This window comes from Delphinus delphis, chromosome 4 (genome assembly GCF_949987515.2).
Source record: "Delphinus delphis chromosome 4, mDelDel1.2, whole genome shotgun sequence".
In the NCBI taxonomy this organism is placed as follows: Eukaryota; Metazoa; Chordata; class Mammalia; order Artiodactyla; family Delphinidae; genus Delphinus; species Delphinus delphis.
Genome location: NC_082686.1, coordinates 125,046,825 through 125,059,163, shown reverse-complemented (window position 1 = coordinate 125,059,163; position 12,339 = coordinate 125,046,825). Strand labels below are relative to the sequence as shown.

Genomic DNA, 12,339 nt, shown 5'->3' with positions numbered 1-12,339 from the left:
TGGGGAATACACAGGTTTTACTTGTATTATTCTTGCAACTTTTCTGTAGGTTTGAAATTATTTCAAAATAAAGAGTTGATAAAAATTGTCAGGGATGAGTAGGCAGTTGTCACTCTTAGAAGAGGAAGAAGGATGCCTATGGGACAATGCTACAAGTGCTGCAGTGCCCTGGGACTATCTGCTAATATTTCAAAGAAGTGTGAGACAGGGACATATGATCTAAGATTTCTTTCGGCTCCATTTCATGGTTCTCTTTGCTAGGGTTCAAAATAAAGGTCAAAGGCTACTTATGTTTAGACTGGCTAATCAATTCTCATAGGAGAGTGGGTATGAACAAGGGAATCTTATTTTAGGGAAGGGAATTTCTCCTGGCTCCTCAAATACCAGGAGCTGTGAAAACAAGAAGGTGAAGATAATACACTGCACTGTCAGACGGAGCCTGGAAGCTGGCTGGCTGTGGCATTCTGCATGTACGATAATTAGAATCAATTTCTAGTCACCAATTAGACTCTAAAAATTTCTACCAGTAAGAATTAGAAGTCTGAAAGGAATACCATTTCTTTGTACAGTTGCACTGGTGAGATCGTATTCACAATATACAAATTCCACCCAGCCTCAGCTACAGGAGGTGTTTTGAGATTAACACTGGTACCTTTTCTAGAACTAAAAGCAAAACAAAGGACAAGAATTATAAGACATATTATTAATAAACGGGAATTTTAAATGGTAAATATTAGATACCTAAAATATTGCAATTATGATATCATTTTCATTTAGTATTTGTTGATTAACTACACAGTCAATTTTTAGAGAACATTAGTGCACAATGCTACGAAGGCCAAACAGCACTTAACATACTGCACTCTCACGGACTGATAAACCAAGCACTTGCAATTCATTCCACAAGTATTGTTAAATAGGCAATAAGTTCACAGAACAGGCAAGAGTCCTCAAAAGGAAGAAAGGCTTGGATATGGCCTTCATGAGGCCAAGGGCTGCTGGGAAAATGCAAAAGACAGAACTGAACGTCTGCTGGAGGCACTACCTTATCTCTTGCTTTCACTACATGATGCATTTTCTGTAGTATACAATCTTTTAAAAATGCAGACCCTAGACCAAATGAATTTTCAAATAAATCAGAATTTTTAAAAAAATCATTTAAAAATATATAATACTTTTAAGATGTCAAATGTGTGAGATTACAAGCTATTTTTCCTCTCGCCAGAAAGCTTTTAGGATCAGTCAGTCTCAGACCACTTTGTGCACACTCTAAGTGAGCAGTTACCCAAGGGAACCTGGTTATTCCTGCCGGTGGAACAAAGCACAGGCACAAATAATTCAGAAAAGCTTAAACTTATGTTGAAAATGGAAAACAATGTTAGACTTGAAATACAATCTGTGTTCCTCCCCTGCAAACAGATTTCTTTCCTACTTAATTTTCCATAGAGGACTGTTCAAATTAGATTGCATTCCCTACCACTAAGTTCACAGTATAGAAAACATCGAATAGAAGCATTAACCTCTCTGGAATTAAGCATTCTATTCCAAACAATGTGAAAGCAAAAAACCGAAGTGTCAACCTGAGATTAGAATAATAATGCACTTTTACTCTAAGGTAGATTAACACATAATCTATACATCATGAATGTGCTTTAAGGTAAGAAATGCATTGTTAATTTCTTTTTCATTGAAATACCAGAAAATAATCTTTGGATAAAAATGTAGCCACTTAAAGGCCAAAGAAGAAAAATAATAAAGAGCCTTGTCACTTAGATCAGCATAAGAGGCTCTGTCTTACTTGTTAATTACACAAAAAAGGCATGCCCTTTAACTTCTTATCTAAAACACCACAGATATTTACTGAACTAATTTTATACTTCAGCTTCTTCTAAAAGTTCAAGGTCAATTATAAAGGATATTATAGAGATCATCAGAAACTTCTTTTCTTACTCTGGAAAAAGAACACCTAGAAAAGCTATCTGATCATTCAAAGCTTTCATTTAAAAAAATATCAACAAAGATGTATGCAAAATATAGCAGTAACAATTCATTGCAGAAACTTTCGCAGGAATGTCTGGGGGTGAGGGGATGCTTACAGAAGCCTCTTGGGTGACTCTCTTCTCTCTGGAATTGTTTCAGGGTCTGCCTTGGTCAGAAGTATAATGTGGTTTTTAAAGTGACAGATGGCTTTCAAGCCTATGAAAAGCTGTATTCTTAAAGCACAGACATCCATACTGACAGGTGGGCAAGCCTAATAAGGAAAAAAAATCGGAAATTTAGCTAAGGAATAAAGTGCATGAATTTTAATCTTCAAAAATCAATGTATTTGATACAATGTCTCCTTCCCCCTCACTCTCCCCCCAAATAATTCAAATTCCTATTCTTATCAGAGTAAGAGGTTATCCTATCTAAACTATTTAACCAACTATCTCATCCATGTGTCTGCCAAAGGGCTACTTAGTATCTGTTGACTTTGATTTAAGGAATGCAGAGAGTGGGTACGCCTGAGGCCCCTCAAAGCTGCGGGAACTCTCTGCCTTACAGAGACCCTCCAGGAGCCCAGCCCTGGGCTGATTACCTGCCACCCAGGAAATTCCCCACTAACAGTGGGCTGGCTCAGGGTACGTTCAAGTGGCCTCTTTAGACATACGAGACACTATAAAAGGACATTGTACTTCAGGTAGAGTACATAAAATGGTTTCTCAGTGGTTGCGTGTGTACGAAAGAAACACTCTCATGTTCCGATGGCTTCTGTTAGCTCTGTAGATGTGAACACTGCCTGGAACAGCCAACAGGCTGGGGTGTGTCAGGCAAACTGGAGGAAATCCTGGACCAGGAGCCAGCCTCCTGTCCTTGTAAGGGATCATTCACTCAAGTAGAATGGATACGGAATATAATGGAAGAGCTCTTTCTGCGACTCACAAAATGATGCTGCCAGGCCTCCCCCTCTCCTCCATTAATGCTGTTTTGATTCTGAGGTCATCTTCATTGTCCCTTTTGTACAAAGCACATGGGGGAAAACCTCCATCTATTTTGACATTCCTAAGAATAGTTAAGTTGGCCTTGGCGATGCTGAGCCAGCATCTCAGAGGAAAGGGAAATGAAGATCGCGTGTACTTTGGTCCCGACTCTGAGGTTGTGAAACCTTTCCCAGACACCGCAGCTCCCAAAGCCTGAGTCAGCAAGGGAGCAAAATGATGGTGTGCTCATTCAGGGGCATCTAGGATTTCAGAATGGTGGAATCGCAGGGAAGGGGGAGCCGGGAGGTGTGATCACCGTCCTTCCCTCTGCCACCTTCAGGAGGACTGGCCTCAGGGGCAGCGTTCCCCACCAGCTGCCCATCTCTCCTCTTTTCTACCTTCCTTTCTTCTGTGTTCCTTCCCTCTGGTTTTATGAGACTCTGAGAAGGCCTAGAACTGAGATTTATTTCCAAATGCAGATTGATCCTACCTCAATCTGTTATGTACCCCTCACTCCACCATCACTACCTACACAAGCCTATGTCTCTCTGAGGCTTAAAACAAAAAACAAGGGGCTTCCCTGGTGGCGCAGTGGTTGAGAGTCCACCTGCCGATGCAGGGGACACAGGTTCGTGCCCCGGTCCGGGAGGATCCCACATGCCGCGGAGCGGCTGGGCCCGTGAGCCATGGCCGCTGAGCCTGCGCGTCTGGAGCCTGTGCTCCGCAACGGGAAAGGCCACAACAGTGAGAGGCCCGCGTACGGCAAAAAAAAAAAAAAAAAAAAAAAAAAAAAAAAATCTCCTGAAAAGGCTGTGTGTATATCTTAAACACAGACAGAAAGGCATGGGAAAGCTATGATTCTTATTTCCCAAGAGGCTGAGGGTAGGCAGTAAGCCTGGTCAGCAGCAGAAGGTGATAGGCAGCCCATAGCCAAAAAGAACTCAGACACGATTTCCAGAAAACGCCAGTGCATTTCACAATTTGGGTGACAGTGATAATGGAAGAGTGCCTCGGACACATTAAGTACTACACACCATCATCACTGAACATTCATTTTTCCAGAAAAAGGCGTTCCAGGTGCCAGATGGACATTAACGCGTGAAATAGAGGCTATCATAACTTGGGGGTTCCCTACAGCACGGATATGCACAACAAACACCCATTCAAATCGCTTATGCTCCGGGGGTAAAACTGCACATGAGGCGTATGATGCAAATGATCAGCGTATTTCTGAGAACAGAAAATTCAAGGTCAGAAAACAGAGAATTTCATCATCACACTGCCTCTGTGTATTTGGCGGTCAAGAGCTTTTCAGAGACTAAGCGTATTACTACTCACTAAAAACGAGGTTATTGATCTAGAATATCCATTTACACTAGATCAAAACTACAGAACTACAGGAAAGTTGTTGAAGGCTTTGTAAAACGATTAAAGAATTAAAGGCATATCTGATAACAGTATAAATAAATCATCCGAACGCGCTGTATTCACTTTTGTGCTCTTGAATACACTGATTTCTGTACTGTTTTGTTAACAGCTCTATACAATTGTCACCAATACTTCTATTAAATGAATAAACTTGTAGTACACCATAGCTGTGAAGTGCTCTCTCTGAAGTTACACTATATATATATTCTTTACCAAATTTTTAAAACTATGCATTCTATCTAAATTCTGAGTAAAATGCTTTCAAAGTAATCTTAAAAATTACCGTCTACACCACGAATCACAAAATGCTTATCGTTTTACATTCCAACATTCTAATTGAAAAAGACAAGACTTTAATGTTTGCCAGGCTTAGACACGAAGAGCAAATTTGCAAGCACTCATACTGTGATCTTTAGGTTGCACCGTCATAAGCCAGCTCTAACCTTCAGGGTGGTGTCCACATACGGGTCCTCCTCGCGAGCGGCCGCCGCACTGCACCGCACTGTGTAACACTGCAGGTTGTTACTGAGGAAGAGGAGAGATGCCACTGAACAAACTGGAGGCCAGGAACCAATGTGCCCACCATTGGGAGGATTTCACAGGAGCACAGAGCAATGGCAGGGGTCGGGGAAGACCCAAGTATGTGTCAATGCTGACAAGTTAGGCTACTTCTTAACAAGGAGAGTACCTCAGAAACCCTATGGAGTGCTTTTTAAATACATGACTGGTCCCCACTCACTCCTACCCAAATCATAATCTCTAGGGGCTGAATTAAGACACGTATATTTCTACAAAGCTCCTTGTGTGACGTACACTCCTAGTTAAGAACCATGGATCTGGGTCAATACCCTCATCTTATAGACAAAATGATGCCCCTGGGATCTGCCCAAAGTACAGAGAGGTGACTATTAAAGCCAAGGTTAGAACCCAAGTTTACTGATTATTATCTCGGGATGAAATGGAGCCTGGATTATGCTGCGCAACACACTTAGATGATGCAAACCCAATCCAATGGTAGAGAAAATCAGAGACTGTCTGAAGGAACCTTCAGGATTACCTAGTCCAGCAGCTTGTTTTTAAAGATTAGGGCCTGCAAGGTACATGACTGGTCCAAGTCCTCTCTGGAGAATGGAGTTAAATTAGACCCCAGGTCTCCTCACTCTTCACACTCCTCTAGCTCTTTCCACAACCCCAGGCTATGTCTGCACAGCAAAGCAACCCGGAGACCCCACAGTAAGTGCTTGGAGACTTACAAGTCAACCCTCCAACACTGACATTGAAAACCATCAATGTTTAACTTAGAAATTGATACAAAACCCATCTTGTCGTGGGTTCCCAGGAATGATTTTTAAAAACAAATCAGAGGGCTTCCCGGGTGGCTCAGTGGTTAAGAATCAGCCTGCCAATGCAGGGGACACGGGTTCAAGCCCTGGCCCGGGAAGATCCCACATGCAACTAAGCCCGTGCACCACAACTCCTGAGCCTACGAGCCACAATTACTGAAGCCCGTGCGCCTAGAGCCTGTGCTCCGCAACAAGAGAAGCCACGGCAATCAGAAGCCCGTGCACTGCAACGAAGAGTAGCCCCTGCTCGCCACAACTAGAGAAAGCCCGTGCACAGCAACAAAGACCCAGCGTAGCCAAAATAAATAAATAAATAAAATTTTTTAAAAAATCAGAAAGTGAGAGAAGTAAAAATGAACTCTATTGAAATAAAGAAATGAAGGACTAAAGCAAATCTAACAATAACCTTAAAATAGAAGAAATACTTCTTTAACAAGAAAATCATTCTGACATTTTCACAGCTGCGAGATTGGCACGATGTAGAGGCATTAGTCAGGACTCTCCATCTGTTTGCTGGGGCTTCCACTTTGGTCTCAGCCCACTGTCAACTGTGTCCATGTCCAGAGAGCTCTAGGATGTGACCTCTGGAGTCATGACAATAGCTGGGACGGTAGCACCACCGCTTAGAAATCTGGGGTAGAGGGTGCCCTCACGAAGGAAACTAAACAGAAGGGACTTTGAGATACTGGGAACCAAAAGAAGTACCTGCAGTGGGGCCAGGATGACAGGTCAGAGTAGCTATGACCACAAAGATGACCTTTAGGTTCTAGAGAGAAAAAGGCTGCATCCTCCAACTCACCTCCAGCAACATTAATCCAGCTATTAGCTATCGCTGGAATACTAAGCAGCAGTATAAGAGAAGAACAAAGTGAACTGAAGTGTGCTGGCCTGGAAAGACGTCCAGGATACGCTGCTAAGCGGAGCAGCACGTTGCTCAAAAGTGGACATCGTACGATCCACTTCTGTAAAAATCAAACCATAGTTGTTCAGGTATTCTTTTAAAAAAAAAAAAAGTTGGATGAATATAGACCAAGTGTTGACAAGGTTGACTCTGAGAAGGCAGATTATGGGAGGCCTTCCGATTCATGTATGTCTACGAGGATAACATTTTATTACATGATTTTATATTGTTCTTAGAGTCTTTTAAAAAATATTTTATTGCTTTTTTTTGAGGGTATATAAACATATCGCTATTCAAGAAACTTTTCAAGACAAACTTATGGATCAAGATATTTCTAAAATACTATCTATTGGGTAAAATAAAAAATACGTAAAAATTAGTTCAACAATATAGGATTTTAAATATAGGGGTGGGGAATCTTTATTAAGAATCTGAATTTACATATAACAACTGCTATTCTAATGTCTAATGCTTCCATAGTCAGGTTAATGATGTCAGCGTATCTTTTGGTGCTAATATTAAGAAAAGCTTCAATAATTTCCCACCTGGAAGCAGGCAAAACCCACAGATTTTAAGTCTCTTCAAGCCCTCACTGTACTGTTTTCGGGACTCTACATTCCAAACTAGTTCATGACATACTTTGGGTGGAGGGGCATTTAGAGGGTCCACTCACTAAATTCTCAGTATCCTGTACATTTATACAATCAGATGGATAAAAGATAGTCTGTTGTATAAATATTTTGGGGCAGAAATAAATATTGTCTTCCTTCTTTCTCCCTCTAATTTGTCCTTGGTTTCTGAGAAGCTATAGTTTTCTGGACTCTTCAGTATCTTTATAGACCCTTCTCTTTTTCCCCTCGCTTTCTAAACATGACTTTCACCAGTTTAGTTCTCCAACTACTTTTCTCTGTCTACACATTCTTGGGGTCATGATCACTACTTTGATAATGAGCTCTTTTTTGTTGGTAATAAAAATATCTAACCTTTCCTCTTTTCCCTAATCTTCAGTCCTATGTGTCCAAAAACCTATCAACATTTCCTCTTGGTATTCCCTAAGCACCTCAAACTCCAATGTCTAAACCAAACTTTTCTTTCACCCCATGCCACAGCAGCCTCCATTCTTTCATAAAAGCAGGCTCAAAACTGGTGGGTTTTCTCATGTCTTCTCCATTCCCAGTATCCCACTAGACATCAAGTCTTGTAATTCTCTCCCATCCATGCTTCCTTCTCTTCTCACTGCTACTGCCCTGCCCAAATGCAACCCCTCATTATCCTTACTGAACCATCCCAATAGCTCATTATCTATGTTCAAACCATCCTCCACAGTGGCCACCACTCATTTTCCTAAAGCAATGCTCTATTCACATCCCTTTCTTTGGTCAAAATCTCAAAATATTCCTTAATTTCCAAAGCCCTGAGTTCTCTCTCAAGCACTGTTTTCCCCATTTCTCTATGTTTCAGCTCCTTTACATTTAAAGGACATAACTACACAACACTTTGGAAATTAAAAAGACTAGCTACCTCCACACTGTTCGTTTAAGGAACACACAATAGCATTTCTCCCTACACCACCAGGGAGTGAAAAGGCAGGGGAGTACCCCCGCTAGGAGTGGGTGTCAGAATCTCCAGGTGGGTCCTGTGCTGTGTGAAAATACACTCCAGCACCTGCTGGAGATTCTGATATTTCCACTCAGCTGAAAACAAAACAAAACAAAACAAAAATCACTGTCCTATGCAATTAATTATTGGACACTCCTGCAAACCTGGACATAGCTTTGTTTATAGCTTTCCCTCTATCTAGAATGTCTTTCTCTTCCAATCTCTATGTGTCAAATTCTAACTAGCTTCCGGGCTTCACTTCAAATGCAAAAACCTTACCCGTGTGACTCAGCCAGAAGTAATTTCCCTCCTCCCACAGCCTACGCCCCTTTCACGAAGTCTTAAGACATTTTTCACTAATCTCCTAGTGTTTGCACTAATCTCCTAGTGTTTGCGTCCCTGGTCTCTGGCCCTCTCTTATGTTGTTGCTTCAGAAAGCAGATGGTGTGCCTTATTCACAGGTGGTTGGCCAGAGGGCTTAATGCAGTGCCTTGACTATAATCTAAACTGAAAAAAACAGGAAATAAAACCATAAGCATCACTTACTGCTGAGATAAAAGGAAATGACATTAAAGCCCTGCTCAGGAGCCCAGTTTACATGCCAGATTACTAGGGTAAGGCAACTCAGAAGACATCCACCACCAGTTAGCCACATGACCGTGACCACCCCCAACCTCTGGATTCTTTCCCCATCTACACTACTCAGAGGGTAGAATCAGGCAGTCTTTCTGGCCTCTTGACAGTCCTACACCATTATCAATTAACTCAACTCATACGGAAAAGATAGGACAGCAGTGAAAAAAAATTAGGAAATCTAAAACAAAGTCTAAAGAGATGCCCTGACTGGCCCCACTGACCTTTCATTAGAATTCCCTATGAAAATCTTCCCTCATGAAGAACCTTATACTTCCTTAGAAAGATCCCCATCCAGGCTAAGAAAATAAAACAAAGGCAAAACCGGAATCTACATCTCTGACATTGAAAAGGCAGGTACGGGCCATTAAGAAAAGAACAAAAAACCCACAGATGTATATCATTGATGTACAGTGCCATACGACGGTGCACATAATTCTCATTTAAGGATTTAGAAAGCACCTCAAGAATTTACAGAGAAATAAGTGACTCAGAAGCCAGCAAGTGACTGGAACATACCTCGTGATGACATGCAAAAACTGTGGTGTGAGCACCGCCTGCTGAGACTTCTCAGGATACTGGTAGACTGACATTAATTCAACAGATTTGACAACCATGTACAGATAGCCCACATGAGGTAATGAGAAAAAGCAAAAGAGGCTCAGCAACTCTTTCTCCTGAGATGAATGTTTTCTCTCAGAAGTAAGAGACCCTGCATGAAGAAAACAAACAAAAAAACAAACCAACCATGAAACCAGTAAATAAAGGGAACCAGTATTTTGACTTTTCTATGCAAAAAAGTCTATAAATGGAGAACCAAAGAGTTGCTTAGGGGAAGTTGCTCTTTATATAAGAATGCCAGTGAAAAAAGAAAAAGGAGGGCTTCCCTGGTGGTGCAGTGGTTGAGAGTCCGCCTGCCGATGCAGGGGACATGGGTTCGTGTCCCGGTCCGGGAAGATCCCACATGCCGCGGAGCGGCTGGGCCCGTGAGCCACGGCCGCTGGGCCTGCGCGTCCGGAGCCTGTGCTCCGCAACGGGAGAGGCCACAACAGTGAGAGGTCCGTGTACCGCAAAAAAAAAAAAAAAAGAAAGAAAGAAAAAGGAGTGATAATAATATCACCATTTGAAACCCCTAATAAATGAACAGATCTAGGTGATCACCATCAATGGTTGTCAACCATTGATTAACCAATGGTTGTTAACAAAAAGAGCCAACCTAATACTATGTACCTTCCAAGAGGACTCAACACTACTTGTGTTACCAAAAAAAAAATCATGATCATCACCATCACCTGATCAAGCCTGTCTAGAACAGCACTGTCAATAGAACTATAATGTGAGTTACATATGTAATTTGAAGTTTTCTAGTAATCACTTTTTAAAAAATAAAAAGCAGGCCAAATTTTAAAAATTTATTGCATTAATCCAACACATCCAAAATATTATCATTCTAATAAGCAATCAATAAAAAATTGAGATATTTTACATTTTTGTTGTACTAAGTCTTTAAGACCTAGTGTTAATTTTACATTTACAGCATATCTTAATTTAGACTAGTCACATTTCAAAGTGCTCAATTGCAACATGTGACTAATGGCTACCGTACTGAACAATGCAGTTTTAGATCAGAGGGAAATACAGGGGATACAGGAACATGTTAAATGACACCGTGGGGAGTCAATCAGCAAAATCCAGATTGTGGGAAATTCTGCAGTAATAGTGCAGTTTCTTGCTAACTAAATTGCAAAGAAAAAAAAAGAGAGGGGAAGGCAGAGCCTACATACTAAAAGAGACGTAGAAGACATCAGAACCAATTGCAACGTATGAACCTTACTTGAAATCTGATTCAAACAAGTAAGTTGCAGAAAAAATTGTTTTAGACAATCAGGGAAATTTGAACAACTGATGGGTATTTGATGATATCAAGCCATCTTTAAAAAATGTGAAATTACATTTGGGGTTTGTTTAAATAAAAGAATCCTTTTCTTTTAGAAACACATGCTGAAATATTTAGAGATGAAAAGGTATACACTCTTGGATTTGCATAAAAATAATCTGGCATGGGGTGGGGGGTGGTTATGAGGCAACACTGTTGAAGTTGTGTGATGGGTACATAGGGGTCACTGTACTATTTTCTCTACATCTGTGTGCTTGAAATTTTTCATAATCAAAATGTTTTAAAAAAAACATATAGCTCTGATTGATACCCTTCAAGGACACCATCAATAACAGAAGAAAGTTCAATTATGGCACTTCCACAACTGGCCCAAAGCAACTGATCCAGTTTCTACTTCCTCTTCTTTCCTACACACATCTGTGCTCTAGTTAGACAGAGCTGCTTGCTAGTCTCCAAACACACATGATGGTTTTACACCTTGCCTGTGTTGGTTCCCTTTATGTAATACCTTACCAAAATGTCCAACTTCTAAAAATTTTACTCATCCAGCAGGGCCCAGCTCATACATGTACTACCCATCCCCTCATCTGTCCACTAAGTAAACATCCATCAGACACCTCAGACACCTACTACATGCCACTGTTCCAGGTTCTGGGTATACCACAGTGCACAAGACAAAGTAACTGCATTCATTCTAGTGAGGGGGAGTGGGGTGGAGAATAAACAAACTCTGCAGTATGTGGAGAGGGAACAGTTTAAATAGAGAAGTCAGAGAAGTTCTCTGTGGCGAGGTGATACGTGAGCTGTGAATTGAAGAACTGGAAGACACCAAGTAACGCAAGCTCTGAGGGAGGTTCCTTCTGAGCACTGGAAGAGTAAATAACAGGTCTTAGATAAGAGTGTGCTCGGTGTATCTGAGGAAGAGAGAAAAGTCACATGGATGGAGAATTGTAAGAGGGTGAGTGGGACAAGAAGAGCTTCGAGTCAGGGTCATGGAGGCCATGAAAAGGATTTGGGCTTTTGTTCCAGGTGCTGGGGGAAAACCCTGGATAAACAGCTAACCCTCTAAGGTGGCTGTGTGCCCTCTGGTCTCCTGCCGCGTGTTACACCTCCCTCTCCCTTGCTTCTCTCAGTTCCGCAAGCAAAGATTCTCCCTCGGCCACAAGGCCTTCACTGCTTCCTCTGCACCAACCCTATCCCCAAATCGGCCCCTATTCACTCTGCAGATCCTCTTTCTCAGGAAGCCTTCCCTGACCCCAGGAGGAGGTCAGGATCTTTTGTTATACACTCTCGAGACAGGGTTCCTCTCTCACAGAGTGCTCAGGTCAGAGTGTAATTGTGTACTCTTTCTTGTGATCATTCCATTCATGTCTGCCTCCCCGCCGCAAGACAACAGGCTCCCTGAGTACAAGTACTCTGCCTACTTTTGCTCATTATTGGTTCCCTAGTATTCAGCACAATACCCGACATAGTAGGTACTCAGTAAATGTTTGCTAAAAGAAAGAAAAAAATAATGAAGGTTATAAACCCATTTAATCAGAAAAATATTCCTATCTTTCCCTAGGCAACTCCTAAAGA

General features: G+C 41.5%; 1 protein-coding gene across 2 annotated transcripts in view; it reads right to left on the bottom strand.

Moving 5' to 3' along the window:
- The window catches only part of HPS3 (HPS3 biogenesis of lysosomal organelles complex 2 subunit 1), a 45,412-nt gene that overhangs the window by 16,952 nt on the left and 16,121 nt on the right, over window positions 1-12,339 (bottom strand). For both annotated transcript variants that reach the window (XM_060011399.1, XM_060011400.1), the window contains exons 5-8: window positions 9,384-9,576; window positions 4,832-4,913; window positions 2,097-2,251; window positions 555-663 (exon numbers count right to left, since the gene is read on the bottom strand). In XM_060011399.1, coding sequence (XP_059867382.1) covers window positions 555-663; window positions 2,097-2,251; window positions 4,832-4,913; window positions 9,384-9,576 — 539 coding nt within the window. The remainder of the gene's footprint in view (window positions 1-554; window positions 664-2,096; window positions 2,252-4,831; window positions 4,914-9,383; window positions 9,577-12,339) is intronic.